This window comes from Phacochoerus africanus, chromosome 10, assembly GCF_016906955.1.
Source record: "Phacochoerus africanus isolate WHEZ1 chromosome 10, ROS_Pafr_v1, whole genome shotgun sequence".
NCBI classification, from domain to species: Eukaryota; Metazoa; Chordata; class Mammalia; order Artiodactyla; family Suidae; genus Phacochoerus; species Phacochoerus africanus.
Window position 1 is genome coordinate 19,186,310 of NC_062553.1, and position 20,363 is coordinate 19,206,672.

Consider the following 20,363-nt stretch of genomic DNA (forward strand, 5'->3'; position numbering starts at 1 on the left):
ATTTTTTCACATGCTTGTTGGCCATCTGTATGTATTCTTTGGAGAAATGTCTATTCAGGTCTTTTGCCCATTTTTCCATTGGGTTGTTGGCTTTTTTGCGGTTGAGTTGTATGAGTTGTTTGTATATTTTAGAGATTAATCCCTTGTCAGTTGCGTCATTTGAAACTATTTTCTCCCATTCCATAAGTTGTCTTTTTTTTTTTTTTTATGGCTTCCTTTGCTGTGCAAAAGCTTGTCAGTTTGATTAGGTCCCAAAGGTTTATTTTTGCTTTTATTTCTGTTGACTTGGGAGACTGACCTGAGAAAACATTTGCAAGGCGGATGTCAGAGAATGTTTTGCCTATGTTCTCTTCTAGGAGTTTGATAGTGTCTTACCTTATGTTTAAGTCTTTAAGCCATTTGGAGTTTATTTTTGTGCATGGTGTGATTGTTCTGATTTCTTAGCTGGTATTGCATGTACAAATTCAGCGGTTTTAAAAACATACTAAATGTGATTGTCTCCTCTTTTTAATCATCAGTAATAAAATGAAAGGAGAAAAAAACCAAAAAACAAAAAACCACAAACCAAAAGTGGCAACTTTGAAATAAGATATAAAGATGACTTGAAGAGTTCCCATTGTGCCTCAGCAGGTTAAGAACCTGACATAGTGTCTGTGAGGATGTGGGTTCAATCCCTGGCCTTTCTCAGTGGGTTAAGGATCCAGCATTGCTGCAAGCTGAGGTGTAGGTCACAAATGTGGCTCAGATCTGGCATTGCTGTGGCTGTGGTGTAGGCTGGCAGCCGCAGCTCTGATTCAACCCTTAGCCGGGGAACTTCCGTATGCTGCAGGTGTGGCCCTAAAGATAAAAAAAGAAAGATGACTTGAAAGGGATCAACTAGGATATTGGTGTCAGATTTTTTAAGGCTGTGATGATTGTTTTACTTCAGAACTGCCTCGATCAGTACTGCTAAGAATAGAGGAATTTTGTAGGAACATTTTTTCTTTTAGGGGGTAATTTTTCTTGCTAAGTATGCCATAAGAAATTGGAGAATGATCTTAATTTCTCACTTGAAAATGACTGTCTTACTGAGCTAGACCGTTTAACGCTTCCAAGTTAGACCACATGGATTTGTCAATAAGTTTAAAGATGGTAGTCGTCTCCATTCCTACCACGTTGTTGGAGTAATATATTATATTCATGTTTTAAAAGGATATTGATCTTCATCCCGTGACTGAATTGGAGCATCTCAATTCTTATGAAATCGCTGATGCTTTTCGCCTTTGTAAGGATGCAGCCAGACATAAATTCTAGCCAGCATTCCACAGATTCCTCTGTACCTTTGTTTCTTCACGCAGTATTCCTTTGGAAGTAATAGTCCTTTTTGTCCATTAAAACTGGTGAAAATCAGTTGTCTTTAAAGCAGCAAACTTACAAGGTGTTCCTTTGTGTTTTGTTGTGTCTCGAAGGTACTTGAAGTTTATTGAGTTGCCCTTGTCTCAGAGAAGGTTCTGTCAAGGATGTCAGCAGTTGCTGCTGCCAGGCGATGGGGAGCAGCATCGTGAGCATCAGGTCGTGGGTGACATTTCTATCACCCAGTTAAAAAGGCCCAGTCAACTCCTTTATCCCCTGGAAAACAAGAAGACAAATGCCCAGTATTTGTTTACTGATAGGAGCTGTCTGTTCTTGGTAGACCTGCTCTCTGCCCTCGGCTTCAGGAGAGTCCTGTGTGTGGGGACGCCAAGGTATGTTAGAGGTCGTTTTAAACGCTCCTCCCATCTCCCCGGCTTAAACTGTAAGCTGGAGTTCCCGTTGGATACAGGTTCGTCCCTGGCCTCACTCAGTGGGTTGAGGATCCAGTGTGGCCGTGAGCTGTGGTGTAGGTCGCAGACGCAGCTTGGAACTGGCATTGCTGTGGCTGTGGTGTAGGCCGGCAGCTGTAGCTCCGATTGGACCCCTGGCCTGGGAACCTCCATACGCTGTGGGTGCGGCCCTGAGAAGCAAATAAAGAAATAAAGAAATAACTGTGAGCAGATTTACTCGGTAGTTATTTACTGTGTGCAGGGTACAACATGAACCGTCAGGTATACAAAGAAGGTATAAAGCATGGTCCCTCTGAAGGGGTTTGCCGTCTTTATTCCATTTGAGAGAAATCTTTGTAGAGTTCTGATGTATGATAGAAAATTCTGATTTGATTCTTAAGTGATTTATTATAATTTTAAAGTTCTCTGTTTCAGATGAGTTCCACCCTTTTAAAAATAGTTGCGAAATTGAAACCTGCTAGATTTTCTTCAGTGTTTCAGGGACATATGAGAAATATAAGGAAAACGTTGAGGAGTTTTTTTATCTGTTTGCCTGTTGCTTGTGACGTTTGTTATTTCTTACTAAATTTGCTTGCATTAATTGCTTTAGGTTGCATGAGCTGATCAGGTTGAAAGCATCAGGGGACAAGAAGTCTAACATTAAAAGCCTTTTATTGGATATTGACTTTCGGTAAGTTTACGAAATATAATATTTATTTTCCTTCATTGTCTCCTGTTTCTTTTTAATGTCTTCCTCTTGTTAATCCTGTCACAGTCCTTTATTTAACATTTAGAAGCAATAATTGGTTATAAGGTATCATTTTAGTCAGATAAACTCAACATGTAATCTTCCGTATGTCAGACAGGGAGGCAGTAGTTTGCTCTTTTTGCTAGTGTGCTCCCAAAATTTTCTCTGTGAAAGTGTCTCGTTGTCTTTGGCTTATAATTTAGAGACATATTTCTTTTGAGTGAAATTTCTTCTCGTATACTTATTTTTCAAAGGTAATTCTGAATTTCCTCCAAGATTTTGTTTGGTCATGATGTTTTAAGTGTGGTAAAACATTTATTTTATTTTTTTTACTGAATGATGGACATACTGTCTTTCCCTGAAGTGAAGGGAGTGCTCACTGGGGAGCAGACAGGTCCCAAGGCAGAGGATCAGCAAACAGATAAGCTTTGTGGGAGGGGTCAGAATTAAAGGGCCCTGATGTGTCGGGACAAACAGATGAGACAGTGGACCACACCATGAACCTGCCGTCTGGTGGTAATTGCAACAATACAGACTTTTGATGTCCAGCAAGGATGGCGAATGTGTCTATGCATAGATTCCCTCATGCTGTGAACTTGACATACTCTTCCCAGTTTCTGTAATTGTCTGAATTCCAAGAGTTCATGGTGAGCGAGTCTGTAAGACAGCAAGTTTTTAGTATTTTTTACTTCTTCTTGATTGTATTGAAGGAATCAAGCTTTGAAGTTTTTTAAAAAATTTACTTAGTCTGGTAGCATCTATTTGGCCAATATTACAGTAGTTACTGGAGAGAGTCTATGAAATTAGAGATATTTTTTCTTCCTGAATACAAGGTAGATAGACATTTACGATGTAGAAAGTCACAATAAAAAGCATAGCTTTTGTCATTTTTTTCTTTAGATTTCCAAGTCAGCTTTAGGTTATCCAGTGTAAGCAGTACGTTTCTCAGAAATGACCCATTCTTTCTGCAACCCTCGTCCCTTATTAACAGGACTAGTATACTTACAAATGCCTGCTTGATAGGAGTGATCCTTTGCAAAATGGAATTCTGTAAATAGTATAGATTTCCTCTGAAAGATAAACTTGATTTTTTTTTTTTAAAGTTGAACTGTAAGGAGTTCCCATTGTGGCTCAGCAGGTCAAGAATCTGATCAGTATACGTGAGGATGCGGGTTCAATCCCTGGCCTCGCTCAGTGGATTAAGGTTAAGGATCCGGTGTTGGAGTTCCCGTCGTGGCGCAGTGGTTAACAAATCCGACTAGGAACCATGAGGTTGCGGGTTCGGTCCCTGCCCTTGCTTAGTGGGTTAACGATCCGGCGTTGCCATGAGCTGTGGTGTAGGTCGCAGACGCGGCTCGGATCCCGTGTTGCTATGGCTCTGGCGTAGGCCGGTGGCTACAGCTCCAATTCGACCCCTAGCCTGGGAACCTCCATATGCCGCGGGAGCGGCCCAAGAAATAGCAACAACAACAACAACAACAACAACAAAAAAGACAAAAGACAAAAAAAAAAAAAAGGATCCGGTGTTGCTGTGAGCTGTGGTGTGGGTGCAGACATGGCTCAGATCCAGGTCGCCGTGGTTGTGGTGTAGGCAAGCAGCTGTAGCTCCGATTCAACCCCTAGTCTAGGAACTTACATATTCTGCACATATGGCACTAATAAGAAAAAAATGAAATGTAATTCACTTAAAATTTAACATTTTCAAGTGTGTATTTCAACACTCTTGGGTATATTCAGTATGTTTTACAACCATCACCTATAATTCCAGAACATTTTTAATCACACTGAAAAAATTCTGTACTTCCTCTGATAACCACTGATCTGCTTTCTGTCTCTGTGGATTTGTCTGTTCTGGATGTTTTATATAAATGGAATCATACAATGTGTGACCTTTGTGTCTGGCCTCTTTCATTTAGCATAATGTTTTCAGGATTCATCCATGTCATAGGATGTAACTGTGCTTCTTTTATGGCTGTGTAATATTCCACTGTATGAATATATCTACTTCCTTTTTAACTACCATGATTCTTTCCTAAAGTATTATTGTTAAATTATTATAAATGTATTATTTTAGGGAGTTCCCGTCGTGGCGCAGTGGTTAACGAATCCGACTAGGAACCATAAGGTTGCAGGTTCGGTCCCTGCCCTTGCTTAGTGGGTTAACAATCCGGCGTTGCCATGAGCTGTGGTGTAGGTTGCAGACGCGGTTCGGATCCCGAGTTGCTGTGGCTGTGGCGTAGGCCGGTGGCTACAGCTCCGATCCGACCCCTAGCCTGGGAACCTCCATATGCCGCGGGAGCAGCCCAAAGAAATAGCAAAAAGACAAAAAAAAATAAATAAAGAGTATTATTTTAAAGTTAGAAATTTAACTTTGGGGTTCTTATAATAACAGTATTGTCATGTGTCAATCCCTGTTCTTTTTTTTTTTTTGGCGTTTTAGGGCCACACCCATGGCATGTGCAGGTTCCCAGGCTGGGAGTCGAATTGGAGCTACAGCTGCTGACCTATGCCACAGCCACAGCATCCTAGCCAAATCTGTGACCTACACCATAGCTTTAGGCAACGCCAGATGGCCACTGAGCGAGGCCAGGGATCAAACACGCAACCTCATGTTTACTAGTCGGATTCGTTTCCGCTGCACCACAATGGGAACTCCCTCAATTCCTATTCTTACTCCTTTGTGAGAGTAAGGTCCTCACAGTAGCCCTGTAAGATGGATGCTGTTAACATCCTCCTTTTCCTCAGGTGGGAAAACTGAGATACAAAGAGATTAAATAACTTGACCAAAGTCACAGTCTATAAATGTCCAGGTCAGGACTTAAACCCAGTCACTCTGGCTCCAACAAGTAAATTATCCTCTAGAAGTAACTTTGCTTTCGGAAGAGTATATAGCCCATTTCGCTTATCATCCTTCTAGCTTTCTCTTTCTCCATCTATCTCCTTTGTTTGTTCCACAACAGTTTTCAAATGAGTCAGTAACTAGTTCCTAGATTATTTGTATTAGAATAAGGCTCTCATGTTAGTCAGGAGTCTTTCTTTCATGAGAGTCCCAGAAATCCATTTATGTCAAGGAGAATGTATTGGCTCACGTTACTGGAGCCTAAGATGTGGCAGGCTTTAGTCTAGTCGAGATCCTGGGCCCCGGGCCCCACACAAATTGTCAGGGCTCCGTCTTTCTCTCTCCACCTCTCGTTCTGTGTTTCTCTCTGTATTGGCCTTGTTTTACAGGCAGCCTCCTCCATATTGCCAGGGACTTGGTGGGCAGCAGGTTTTAACTTACATAGTCTAAACTTAACTGCCCAGTAGAGAAAGGCAATCTTTTCTGAGATCTCCAGCAGCAAAACTCCAGGGAATACCCTGCTTAGCTTGGCTGGGGGCACACATCCATTCCAGAACCATCACTGTCGCCTGGCAGATAAGGTTCCCTGGCCGGCCCTGACCAGCCTCAGGGAGTGAGTTCTCCATAGAAAGTAGCTGTTTGAATGAAAGGAAGGGAGATGTGGCTGCTGTAAAGACAAAAAAAAAAAAAAAAACCCAAAAAACAAAAACAAAACTCAGATGTCCACAACTGAATTATTCCAGACAGTGTATATCACCTGTCAGCAGCATGTAGGTTTTCATCTCTCTTGGGATTGTCGTAGTCTGCCAGGGCTGCCATAACAAGACACCACAGGCTGGAGGCTAGAAAGCCCAGGTTAAAAAGTGTCCGTAGGTGTGCTCTCTTCTGAGGCCTCTTACTTGTGGATAGCTGTGTCCTCGCGTGGGCTCCCTCTGCGTGTGCACACCTCTGGTGTCTCTTTGTCCACATTTCCTCTTCTTATAAAGACACCATCATATGCATTGGAATCCACCCTAACAGCTTCATTTTACCTTAATCACTTCTTAGTACAGCTGACACATAATATGGTACTTCGAGTCTGTTTCAATTAAAAGTTTTTGAAAGATTAAGTGCATAAAAATTAACTTGATTACCTCTCTAGAGGCCCTAATCTCCAAGTACAATTACATTTTGAGATACTGGGGGGGTTGGAGCGTCAGCATATGAATGTGGGGTGGGAGGAATCAACTGAGTCTCTATACTTAGGTGTAGAATTGCTTGGTCATATGGTAATTCTATGTTTAACTTCTTGACAAACTGCCCAACTGTTTTCCAAGGTGACTGCACTGTTTTACATTCCCACAGCAATGTATGAACATTCCAGTTTCTGCACTTCCTGCCAACACTTGTTATTGTGTCTTTTGGGGTATCTCATTGTGGTTTGTCCTGTATTGTATTGATTGTAATGATGTTAAGCATCTTTTCATGTGCTTATGGCCAGTTGTTTATCTTTTTTGGAGAAATGTCTATTCAGCCTTTTGCCCATTTTTGAATTGCTTATTTGTCTTATTGTTGAATTGAATGAGTTTTTAATATATGCTGGATACTGGGTCCTTATAAGATACATGATTTGTAGATATTTTCTCCTAGTCTGTGAGTTGTATTTTCACTTTTGATGATGCCCAGTTAATCTCTTTTTTCTTTGGCTGCTTGTGTTTTAGGTGTCATATCTAAGAAATTATTGCCTAATCCAAAGTTAGGAATATTTGCACCTGTTTTCTTTTAAGAGTTTTTAATTTTAGCTCTTCCATTTTGGTCACTGATTTTTTTTTTTTTTTGAGTTAATTTTATATATGGTGTGAGGTAGGAGTCCAGCTTCATTCTTTGTATGTGGGTATCTAATCGCCTTGACACCATTGGTTATTCTTTTTCCATTGAATTCTCTTGATACTGTATTGAAAACCAAATGACCATGAATGTATGAATTTATTTGTGGACTTTAATTCTGTTCCATTGATCTATGTCTATCCTTATGCCAATCCCATGCAATCTTGATTATTGTTGCTTCATAGTGAGTTTTGAAATTGGAAAGTGTGAGTCTCTCAACTTAATTCTTTTTCAAGATTATTCTGGCTATGTGATTCCTTGCATTTCTGTATGAATTTTAGAATCAGCTTGTCAGTTTCTACAAAGCAGCCAGCTGAGTTTTTACAGGGCTTGCTTTGAATTTGCAGATCAATTTGAGGAGTATTCCCATCTTCATATGTTCTGGTTCATGAATATGAGATATCTTTCCATTTATTTAGATTTTCTTTATTTCTTTAAACAATATTTTATAGTTTTCAGTGTGCAGGTCTTACACTTCTTATGTTAAGTTTTTTTTCCTACATCTAATTTATTTATTTTTTTGTTAATTAAATTTTTTAAAAAGTTTATCTTGGGAGTTCCTGTTGTGGCTCAGCGGTAACGAACCTGACTAGTACCCATGAGGATGAGGATTCAATCCCTGGCCTCACTCAGTAGGTTAAGTATCTGGTATTGCCGTGAGCTGTAGTGTAGGTCACAGACATGGCTCAGATCCCGCGTCGCTGTGGCTGTGACTAGGCTGGCAGCTGTAGCTCCAATTCTACCCCTAGCCTGGGAACACCCATGTGCTGCAGATACCACCCTAAAAAAGACAAAAAAAAAGTTTATTTTGCGTTGTTCATTGCTAGTGCCCTGATTTAGTTTTTTAAATTGCGGTAAAATACACATAGTATAAAATTCACATCATTAACCACTTTTTAGTGCACTATTTCATAGTGCTAAGGAAGTGAAGTTCATTTACATCTGTGGGCGCCATTCGCCAGAACTCTTTGCATCTTACTTGATTTAATTTGAAAGATTTAACTTTTCCTCTTTAACTCTTTTGCCTTAAATGCCTGGCCTTGTAGTTTGACCTCTCTTGAGCCTGTAGTTGAACTCCTCTGGTCAGAGTAGGGAGTAGGGGATGTGGATCAAGTTGCTTTGTATTTTAGGGAATACACAGATACTGTTTTCTTTTCATGTCTGTAAACCTGTGTGTGTGTGTGTGTGTGTGTGTGTGTGTGTTCCAAACAAGAGCTGAAGGTATCATACTGTGGCTATCCTAGTTTAGCTTCTTTGATAGCCTACTCTGTTTCTGAGTCAGTTCTGCAAAAGGTCAGCATTGGGTGCTAAGCGAGAGCTGGTTTATTGAAATATGTTAGTAGCCAGAAAAAACTCAGCCCACTGTCTGTGTTTACATTAAGATGGCGTGTGAGGCTGGTTCAGATTTTTCATAGGGATCACAGTTGAGTGAGGAAAACATTCTGATTTAGAGTACAGAATGGCAATGAATAGTTCCTTTTGGCACTTTGTGGCTCGTTGTTGCTCCACAGAAGGTCTGCGTGCAAGGCTGCCGAGGACCGCCTCAACTCCAGTGCTCTCCGTACTTGTGCTGTAAATGTCCCTTTCAGGGGGTCTAAGATGTGAAGTTAACATTCACTAAGATGGATTTCTACATGCTCTAATTTTAGCGTGAAAGATGTGAAACTCTTTGGCAAACTATCATCTAAATAAAGTTATATCAAAAAATGAGTTTCTTAGGTTCATTTCATGAACTAATTTTATTCAGCTCCTGATTACATTTCCTGTGTGTCGAACATGTTTCACACTTGGTAACTGACTCTCATTTGAAGAGAATGAATGGCCAAATTAAAGGAATGTCCTTTTGAGCAGTTTTCAAGTGCATGCATTTCTGATTGGTTTTGTTTGCCTTATTCATTGGAGAGAATAATTCTATGTGGCAAATTTCATTTTAAGAGGGTAATGTTGAGTGATTTTTCATAATTTAAAATGTGAATAATTATGCTCCCTTGTTTGTGTTTGATGGAAACTTAGAGCTGAAATCTTGGCTTTTTTTCTCTCTCTGACTGTGCCCACTGCTGCCCAGAACATTTTGGACAAGTGTGCTGTCCTGAATTTTATGTACATAAAATTTTCTTTTTTGATTTAAAAAAAATGACGATTAATAGTTTCATTTTGAAGCAATGAAAAAAAATGGAGGGGGTCTGAAATATATTTTAAAAGGGAATGTATTTTCCTTTGCTCACACAAAGCAATGCAGGAGCGAATACCCTCAAATGACATTGGAGCCCACAACTGTGCTATTATTGATACATATGTAAATTTAATAACTGATATATTATCAGCTATTTGGGATTTGGTTAAAGAGGAAGACATTTGTTTATTAATGATAGTTGACACTGTCCCATTCCAGTGGGCCAGTTTCTGGAATGTTCCTTAGGTTACAGTTTATACAGTTTATAGTTTAAGTATTCTTCAGTTATCTAAACCCTCTGTTTCTTTCTTTCTTTCTTTCTTTCTTTCTCTTTCTTTCTTTCTTTCTTTCTTTCTTTCTTCCTTCCTTCCTTCCTTTCTTTCTTTTGTATTGTTTTGCTTTTTAAGGCCACCCTCTTGGCATTTGGAAGTTTCCAGGCTAGGGGTCAAATCAGAGCTGTAGCCACCGGCCTACGCCACAGCCACAGCAACTCAGGATCTGAGCCATGTCTGCCACCTACACCACAGCTCACAGCAACACTGGATTCCTAACCCACTGAGCAAGGCCAGGGATCGAACCTGCAACCTCATGGTTCCTAGTCGAATTCATTAACCATTGTGCCACGACGGGAACTCCCTCTGTTTATTTCTTCTGTGCAAATTTATGTTTTATGAAATCAGCAGATGTACTAGCAGTATCTTAAAGGATCCTAAGGGATATTGTACTGAGAATGGCAAACAGCTATTTTTCCATCTCCATAGAACAAGAAGACATGGGTTTAGATTATAGGAGAAGAATTTGATTGGACTTAAACACAATTCCCTAGTATTAGGAATATTGAGACATAAATCTTTATAGCTGGTATTTATTAAAATAACAATCCCTAACATTTCCAAATACGCTGTATAGTTGGCATTGTAATAAAGCACTGTACATACATTATCTTATTTATTCTTACCAAGTCCATTGAGGCAGAAACTATTTTCCCATTTTGTAGATGAAGAAACTGGGGCTCAGATAGGTTAGATAACTTACTAAGATCGCACAGGTAAAAAATGAGAGACCCAGAGTTTGAAACCAGATCACCTGACTGTAGCGCTGTACTCTTAGCCAAAGTGTAATAGGAAGGGGATAAACTAGGCTTGTCCTTCGTATTAAATGCTCAGCAAGGATGGTGAATCAGTTACAGATGGTAGTGGACAACTGTGAGTAGAAGACAAGCAAAGAAGTGCCACTGTCATGATTTGGTTCAAGAAGTGGTGTTAAGTAAGGATGTGCCCTTGATTTTTTTTTCAGGCGTCCCCCTAGATTATGAATTCTGTAGAAAGATGGTGTGGTTCATATTTGAATTGTTTATGACAAAATTGTGAAAGTTCAAAATCCTGTTGAGATAAAAGAAGTTTCTGTATTATACAAAAAACCTCAGAAATCAGCAAGAGAGACATAAATGGAGAAAACAGAGATAGGCAGTACAAATATAATTAAGGAATAAAGAAAACTCAGCCTTGTAAGAAATCAAATAAATGCAAATTTAAGCCATAATGTGGTATGAATTTTGCCTAGTAAATTAGCAGAAACTTATAAAATGTTAATACCTAGAGCTGGTACTTTCATTCATTACTGATTGCATTTTAAAGTAGTTTGTTAGAAGAATAAAATGATTCAATCAGTAAATAAATATCCTCTTTCCTGGATTAATTCAGTAAATATGAAATGCACATACTTCTTTTTCTTACATATTGAAAAGCATATTTTATTAAACTAATCTGCAATAGACTAGAAAAACTTTGTATTAAATACCTTTTTTCGTTAACCACAGAAGAAAATAATTAACAGCTGTTGAGCAGAAAGGTTGATTCAGTATTTTCCTTAAAATTATTAACTATGAGAGATGTATTTTAATTGCCAACACATCTCAAGCTTAGATTGCATAATAATCTATCAGGGACATGGTTATTTATATATAATTTTTTGTTCCATAGGAACATGTTTTTTTATATATGAATATTCTATAGTTTTGTCACTGGCCTATTAAACTTGAGACCATAAATTAAGTTTGTCATTCACCCACTATTATGGATTTTTTGAGATTTGGGGGAAGTATTCTTTTTTTTCAAAAAAAAATTAAAGGAAGATGAAATTGCGTTTATTATAGGTGAGATTTTGTAGTTTTTAAATTTTTTTTCATAATTTTAAAATTTGGTTTATAGTTATATACTCTATAGCTATGACTGGAGAAGTAACTACAGTAAAAAACAAAATTATTTTACAGGTATTCACAGTTTTATATGGAAGACAGTTTTTGCCATTATAACATGTTTAACCATCACTTCTTCGATGGAAAGGTAAGAATAATAACCATGTCTCTTTCTTCTTTTATTGTATTTCCGCCCTTATTTTCCTAGGGTCCCTCAAGAGCAGATGGTGGCTGTTCCACCATTTATTGATATTTATTTTTGTTCTTTCATTGAGTGCATATAGAGCATCTAGAGGTGATCACATGATTCGTCCTTCATGACTTCACTGCTTTTGGGGTAAAGATCCACTTTCGCATCAAGGCCTCCGTAGCTTTGTGTGATCTGACCCCTCCCACTCTCCAGCCTGTCCTCTCCTCATTCCTGCTTTGTTGTTTGTGATCAGGACATATGATATTCATCGCAAACTGGCCTCTCCACCACAGGGGCTCTCGCCCATGCTGTTCCGTCTATCTTGTCAGCTCTTTGCCTTGTTAATTTCCCTTCATCCTTCAGAACCCTCTTTCAAGTCACTTTCTCCAGCCTCCCCTAACCCTCAGACAAGGTCAGGTTCTCCTTTGTAGATTTGTGATACTATAATTAAATAATTCTGTGGTTAGTTGTTAGGTGTTTGCCTCCCTGATAAATTTCAAGTCCCAATTAAGGGGATTTATGGTTTTATTAAACTGATCCTTAAAAAACAGGCAATGTCAAGAGTTAACCCCGCTCTAGGAACTCTGGGTGATAATGCTGTCGATTAGGTTCATTGCTTTTAACAAATGTCCCACTCTGGTGGGCGATGTTGATAGCGGGGAAGGTTATCGTGTATGGGGCCTGGGGAGGTGGGATATCTCTGTACCTCCCTCGCAATTTTGCTGTAAACCAAACATTTCTCTTAAAAAATAGCCTTAAGAAAAAGTAGAGTGGCTTAAAAAACAACTTCTTTCAATATGATGTTAATAACATCATTGTAAATAGCATAGCAAAGCTGATATTTTTACTCCCAATTTGAGCTCTTTGTCAATCCTATTACAGAATAAAATCTATAACCAAGTAATCACACCTGACAGGAGGCTGGCCAAAAGCATTTGAAATTATCAAGACTACTTGAAGCATGTCCATACATATATGCATACATATCAATTTTTAAAGAATTGCGAAGTGTTGCTGCTGTGGCACAGTGGATTAGGAATCCAGCTGCAGTGGCTCCAGTCACTGCAGAGGCATGGGTTTGATTCTCAGCCCAGCGCAGTGGATTAAAGGATCTGGTGTTTGTGGAAGGTGTGGTGTCTTGGGCTCAGTCCTGCGGCTCGGATTCAGTCCTTGGCCTGAGGACTTCCACATGCTGTGGGTGCGGCCATTAAAAAAAAAAAAAAAGATAAAATTGTGAACATGTTTAAGTATATATTGTGCTTTAAGATATCAGCTAATGATAAAATGACTAAAAAACTAAGCATTCAGGAAATGAAAACAGGTTCAAAATTGTTGGTTGGGATTAAAAAATGAGTCTCCTGACTCAGTAAGTATACCCAGTGATTCATTCCTTCCATCAGAGTCAGTTTAGCATTGGGAGGCTTATTTTTCAGCGGTAGAAGCTGTGAAAACCAAGTATTGAAATAAAGAGCTGTTAGAATTAGATGTATTTCACTGCCTTCCAAAAGGCTTATGTGGTTGATAATCACTCGAATTTGAGAACTGGTTAGATGACCGTGAAGAAGAACAAGGAATGAAAAATCGCTTGACTGTAGGTGGTGAGGAGTTTCTCACCTCAGACAGTGACGGTGGGGAAAAGATAAAAAAGAGATGGATTCCGAAGCATTTCGCAGATGGAAACAAGAAGTCTTGTTGTAATTACTGTGTGTACACCTGAAACTGATAGAATGTTATATGTCAGTTATACCTAAAAAAAAAAAGGGAGAAAAAGAAGACTTACTGACGTGTGCCGGGGAGAAGTCAGAGATGATGTGGGGGCGAGACCTGGATTCGTCTCTCATCCCTCCTCATAGAGAGCAGGGAAGTGAAGTTTGGAAACGGGTTTGCGGGGCTGGCGGAGAACATCCACATGCAGTGTCCCGCGGGGCCTTGAGCTCAGGGCTGCCCTCAGCCCTAGGGACACATGAGGAGGTCATGGGTTTATCGTACTGCTTGATGCTGCAGTAGCGGGTCAGGTGTTTGTTTTGAATACCATGCCTGATTTCGCTTTTTATTTTGAACAATGACGAGAGTAAAATTACATTCAAACACTCAGGAGTTGGCTAGCAGTTTCATATATTTTAAGAAAGGAATACATAATTAGCCTTTTTCTAGGAAGTTCTCTGTAACATTTATTGGGAGTTCATAGAATTACCTTACAAGTTTCTAGAATAACAGTCGGAATAAGCTGCCAAGACTGAACTCCAAGCCATCTTTCCCAGAAGAAAACAGTCGTTGCGCTCAAGCTCTCCTTTCTCTGTATTTTAGGAGCCGCGCCACTGGAGAGAATGGTCTATGGAAAAGTATTGTTTCGTAATTTTCCTGTCTGCCCTTTTTCCACCCACTTCCTGAGTCAAGGCTTTCAGCGGAGATCACCATCTGCTAATCAATCACTAAAGTGTTTAAGTGGCTTCTAGGTGCCTGTCTGTGAAGGCATATAAAGCCTCTGAGGCACCAGGCACCTCTTAGGGTCTAAGGAAGCCTCTGCCACTGCACAGAAGCACTTCACAGTCCACGGGATTAAACAGCAGGAGTTTCTTGCATGGGATTTTTTTCACAGCAAATAATATAGTCTTTTGGGTAATAAGAAACGTCATAGGCCTTAATTATGAAGTGTGTATAGAAGGGCTTGTTTAAAATGCCAAGCTCTTGGAGTTCCCGTCGTGGCGCAATGGTTAATGAATCCAACTAGGAACCATGAGGTTGCAGGTTCAATCCCTGGCCTTGCTCAGTGGGTTAAGGATCCGGCGTTGCCATGAGCTGTGAGCGTTGCTGTGAGCTGTGGTGTAGGTTGCAGATGGAGCTCCGATTCGACCCCTTGCCTGGGAACCTCCATATGCCATGGGAAGCCCTAGAAAAGGCAAAAAGTCATGAAATAAAATAAAATGCCAAGCTCTTTTTTAGCGGTAACTGAGATGAAGAAAAGTTTTAAGTTACTGTCAACATTGGTGGCCTAAGCAAGGGTCTGTGTCCCGTAGGTGGTCAACATAGGACCCTCGGCAGCTCAGGATGGGACATTCCACCATCGATGCTTTCCTGGAAAGATATTCTTTAATGTTTTTTTAAATTTGGTTAGGGGTTCAAGGTTTGTTTGCTCACTTTTCTTTTTTCCACTTTTGACTCTAAGGAATCTGAAGGTTTTTCAGTAATGTCGTCTGTGCTGTTAGTCCTTGTTGGTGTTGGCAGGAAGTGCCAGGCAGCTTTTGAAAAATGGTCAACCTTACTGACACCATCCGTCGCTATAGGACTTCTCGGAGGAAGTTAATAAAAAGATTTTCCTTTATTAGGAGAGGAATTAGGATGTTGTGATTTTTTTCCTTTCATCAATTGGGTCTTCTAAGTTGACTTAGTAGTAGAACGATATACATTTTATTATAAAGTACTTATAGGTTTATTAAATTTTAAATGCCATTAAACTTTAAAATCTTCTGCCATTCTGTATTCCGGAAGTTTTTATTTGCTTTTATAGGTAAGTACTTGAAAGCAACTACAAAGTCAGTAGGCTAGAGCTACTGTTACAGGTCTATCTCTTATTGATTTGTCTCAAAGCAAAAAGTGATAAATATCCTAGAATTTTTTTTTTTTTTTGGTTGTGCCCATGGCACATGGAAGTTCCAGGTCAAGGATCGAACCCACGCCACAGCAGTGACAATGCTGGATCCTTATTAACTTCTAGGATTTTTAATGTTAACTTTGCAATTACTAAAAACACTTCAGTTTGTTGTGAACGGTGTTAGTAACATGATTTCATGGTCTGGATAAATTCTGTTATTTGTGAACCTTCATTTCCTTACGTTGCATGTTCACATGTGCCTGTCCTTTACGTGGTGCTCAGAAACACGTGCCTGTTTAACTGGTAATTTGTGGCTCTTATTAAACTGAACTTCCAGTGGTGGACTAACCAGTAGGAAGAATGTCTTATTTGTTTTTGTGTCTCCAGTGTTTAGCACAGTCCCCGCTTCTGTTTTTTGAACCGAGTTTAGCGTTTTAGATAGTCTCCGTGGGTAGTGAGTTTCTCTCTTAGGTTACTAAATTTAATTTTTTAATTTACCCATTTGAAATGTGTAGACCTCTGATAGTGATCGTGTTTGAATTCACAATTTAAAAAACCCATTTATCAAGGAACCCAAAGATAAAAATCTCACGGGGCTGAATGAGAGCGGCTTCAGGATGTCACTGAGGGATTCTGGGAGGCAGGAAGGGTGAGATGGAGCCTCATACATTCTCCTCTGAATAGGATGAAGTGCCTCCTGCTGGTCCTAATCTCGAGATGAATGTGTATTTGTTCCAGGCTGCCCTTGACGTGTGCAGAACGTTTCTCCAGGAAGATAAAGGTGAAGGAGTCATTATGGTGACAGATCCTCCCTTTGGTGGCTTGGTTGAACCTCTGGCTGTTACATTCAAGAAGTTAATTGCTATGTGGAAAGAAGGTCAAAGCCAAGGTATGTAATTTATTACTTACTGCAAAATAAACATGCATCTGTGTATCTACTTCCTGTCGAGTATGAGCAGAGCTCAGCGAATCAGAGCACCGATTCATGTCTTGGGTTCTCTTCTTTTTTTAAAAAAATAGACTTATTTGATAATGACTTTATCATCATGATATACTCTGTATTGTTCTAATCATGGGTTTTTAAAATGGCTCATAGGTAAAATATTTGTTTATGGTGGGCATAAGGGGACATTATGAAGAGTAGCAGTGGACTGTTGTCATTTATTCAGCAAATGTTTACTGAACGGCCACTGTGTTCCAGATACTGTTTAGGTGCTGGGGATGGAGTAGTGGAGACAGACACTTGTCTCTGCCCTCATGGAGCTTCCAGTCCCTCTTCCCAAAGTCTTACCCGGAGCTCCAGGAGGGCCCCAGCCTCTGGGCCAAGCTCTAAACCATTCTAAGAGTTGTGTGGGAAGCTTGGCTATCCAGCAGCCTAACAGTGGTTCTTGGTGACACACTCGACCCTAGCAGGGGATCAATGACTGGGGGACATTCAGTTTCAAGTGTCTTAGAACTTAAGAGTGTTTTTTATAATTATCTAATTAGTCAGGACAATCATTTTTCAGTTTCCAGCTGGAAAGTTGATAAATATGAGTGTCAGGAATTTGTGATCAAGCTTCTCCATTAATTGTGCTATATAAATCGTGTGCTTTGGGGACAGAATGCAGATGAAGTCTAAAACATGACTCATAATGCTAAGTATTCCACTTATTTTTGGTTCTGAAGTCTACTTATCAGAGTGGATAAAGTCACTGTTGTTGAGGAAGCAATAAGGAGGTTTGTGGGCTTGAATTCCATTCTGCTGCTTGTTAGCTGCATGGATTTAGACAAATTGCGTATATTTTGAAGCTTCAGTTTTCTATCTGTAAAATGGGACTACTAAATTCCAGGGGTTATTGAAAGGAGTTAACACTTAGAACGTATTTAGCATTGTGTTTAGCCTGTACTAGGTGCTCTGTAACTAATAGCTGTGTCCTCTGTCTCTTATAAAAATTAATTTTGATAAAATTGTTCATAAGCCTCTTGATTCAGAAAAGATGGATTCACCCCGAGAGCTGGAGAATGAGTTATGGCGGAGCTGGGATTCGGACCCAAGGCCTTCTGCCTTCTGATCCAGGAACCCTTCCACCACGTCACAGCCACCTTTGTGCTTCGAAGTCACGCTCATTTTTAATTTCTCACTTTTTTGGTATTATATTTGCCTAGACTATAGGGATATGCATATCCTGTGTAGCTGTGTTTGGATACAACAGAACGTTTCCATTGACTTTGGGGAAAGGTCAAACTGTAAATGGCGTTGCGGTACATAGTTTCTCCTTTTGTATGATTTGGGTTTTTGAAGGATTACAATTTCTCCCAGTACCAGATGTTTTTCAGTTACACCTGGCTGCTTTATTTTTTTTCCTTATAATATCAGTCCCTAATTTGCTTTTCTCTTGTTTTCTTTTGTGATCCATTAGATAACGGGCACAAAGAATTACCCATATTCTGGATTTTCCCCTATTTTTTCGAAGCCCGAATTTGTCAGTTTTTCCCAAGCTTCTGCATGCTGGATTACCAGGTATAGTAAATATTCTGTTTTCTGGCATGGTCGAGGAATGGATTTTCTGCTTAAATAAATATTCTGATATGACTGTCCATCAGTTTCATTAAATGTATACACGATAAGCTGTATAAAACACTAAGACCATACCGTAGGTAACTTAGTGCACTGGTTCCTACATGTCTCTAAGCTCTAAGGTGCTTATTAAAAATATAGATTCTTAGGTATCTATAAACCTACTATATCCAAATCAGAGGGTAAAGCCCTAAGAAAAATGATTGTACCCAGCTTCCCAGGTGATTCTGAAGGGCAGCTGGGTTGGAGACCAAATGATCTAATCTTTTATCACCAGGCGAAGCGCCCCCAGGATCATCATTATGAATGTGGGTTTTCTCTGTTTGGAGGTTCTGCAGAAGCAAATCGCTTTTGCTGGTGGGTGGAAGGCCACATGCACTTTCCTCTGCTACTCAGAGGATGCCAGGGGCCGAGGAGGGGTGTGCCCAAGGTCGTGGGGTGACAGGGAAGCAGAGTTGCTGGGGTGCGTGTGTGCAGATCCAGAACCGGCTCACCCGACCTCCTCCTCGCATCCCCGCCCTCCACCTCCTCCTGCCTTCGTGTCCGCTCTCCTAGTAACGTAGGCTGTCTAAACAAACGGTCATTCATTACTTCGCATTAATTGCTCTCATGGGCTTTATTCTAGACCTGCCTTCTTTTGCCTCCTCACCATTTCAAACCCTTGTCCACAGTGAAAACTCGTCTCTAAATGTGGACAAAACCGTTTTCTGAGGGATAACGTGTTTTGCCATTTTAGTGTCTCAGGTACTGCACAAAAAAAGACCTGAAGAAAGAAGAGTTTTACCCCCACTCGGGGACTGTATGAGGGATGACAGTCTAGGGATGGCTGTGACCATGCCGACAGCAGTAACCTTCCTCTGCATGTGTTGTGTGTCAGGCACAAGGCTAAGCCTTTTAACGTGTTATCGCAAATAATTCCTAACACCTTACCAAGCGGGTATATTACCACTGTGCTCATCTAACAGGTAAGATGAGTGCCAGAGAGTTAGGTAAAATGTGTGGGCCTAGCTAGGAAGTGGCAGAAGCAGGATTAAAACCCAGTTCCTTTCAACTCCAGATTTCAATCTCTCTTTCGTTCAGTTATTCATTCAACATGTACAGGAGCTTTGGAAAGATTGGAGTTTCAGTTCCGAGAAATAGTTCCAAAGTCCAAGCTTATTAAAAACAATGATGTAAGTCAGTGCCCTGGTGAAAAAGGTTCACCACATCTGATACGTGGCCTAGTTAGAAAAACCGTTTTTTCAATAGCCAGAAAGTCAAACTTTGGAAAGAAAAATTAGAATAAAACTTATAAAACAAATCTTTGTTTTTCATGATTCTTGCGAAAGATAAGAACACTACTACTGCCCATTGCGTGTTCAGTTGGAGAAGCTGATTTTGCCAAATCTCCTTAGGATGTATGAAAACCTTATTTGTTGTACCTCCCTTTGATAATTTTTCTGATTTTTTTTTTTTTTGAAAATGTCTCTGGACTTATTACCCCTTCTTAGCCTTTTGCATTCTTTTTTTGTTGTTACTTTAACTTCATTTCATGGTAATTTTTCCCCCTTTATATTAGCCACTCTCATCAAATGAAAATTTTGATCGTCTCTGCTCCTCCTTCACAGTTCTTTTCCCGTAGACCTTGATTAGGGCTTCTTTCTGACATTGCCTGAGTTGATTTTAAGCCCCCAAGCCACAATGCAGTAGGAAAAAAAAAAATCACTAAATCTCCTTTTTGGAAATACTTTTCAAGTGAGAGGAAAGTGGAAATGCTGCAAATCTTCATAAAATATAAATCGTGCAGATTCTTCAGTGATAAAGCACTTGATGAGTACAGAATAAAATAGTTATCAAAGACCTAGAAAAGCACGAGTTTTATTAAGGGCAGATTAGAAAGGAAGGATGTGATAATGAAAAGAAATTCTGATTTAGAGTCAGAAGAAGTTTGAGTCTTAGCACAGCCTTTTGAAGCTATTTAATCTTGAGGGAAGTCACTTTATCTTTCCAGGTCTCTGCTTCCTTACCTATAAAATAAAGTGATTGAACCAGAAAAGGGATGGCAGGTAAATTTTACTTTCAGAGCTAAGCCTGATAAATTGGTAGTGACTGGAGAGTTTGTTGAGAATACCAGGCTCAGTGGCAGAGAATAGTGTGATTGATTAGTGATGGCTGCCACAGGCCTCAGGGTCAGGGTCAGGGTCAGGGACTGGTGGTGACTTTCAGGTCCTGTATTGGCCATATCTGAACTAGACCATCTCACTTCCCTTCCACCTTGAATGTGCTTTTGTTTCTGCTTAATATGGGACATTTGTCTGGATTGGGATCAAATCCAAGTCACAGCTGCGACCTACGCCACAGCTTCAGCAATGCCAGATCCTTAAACCACTGCACCACAGCAGGAACTCCGTCTTTGTTTTTTTAAAAGGGGATTTTTT

General features: G+C 39.9%; 1 protein-coding gene across 4 annotated transcripts in view; it reads left to right on the plus strand.

The window, feature by feature from the left end:
- The window catches only part of ZCCHC4 (zinc finger CCHC-type containing 4), a 42,429-nt gene that overhangs the window by 10,094 nt on the left and 11,972 nt on the right, over window positions 1-20,363 (plus strand). For 2 of the 4 annotated variants that reach the window (XM_047798938.1, XM_047798941.1), the window contains 5 exons: window positions 1,449-1,724; window positions 2,392-2,472; window positions 11,680-11,752; window positions 16,125-16,275; window positions 17,789-17,889. In XM_047798938.1, the coding sequence (XP_047654894.1) occupies window positions 1,449-1,724; window positions 2,392-2,472; window positions 11,680-11,752; window positions 16,125-16,275; window positions 17,789-17,889 (682 nt within the window). The remainder of the gene's footprint in view (window positions 1-1,448; window positions 1,725-2,391; window positions 2,473-11,679; window positions 11,753-16,124; window positions 16,276-17,788; window positions 17,890-20,363) is intronic. The other 2 variants (XM_047798939.1, XM_047798940.1) reach the window with 2 other exon arrangements.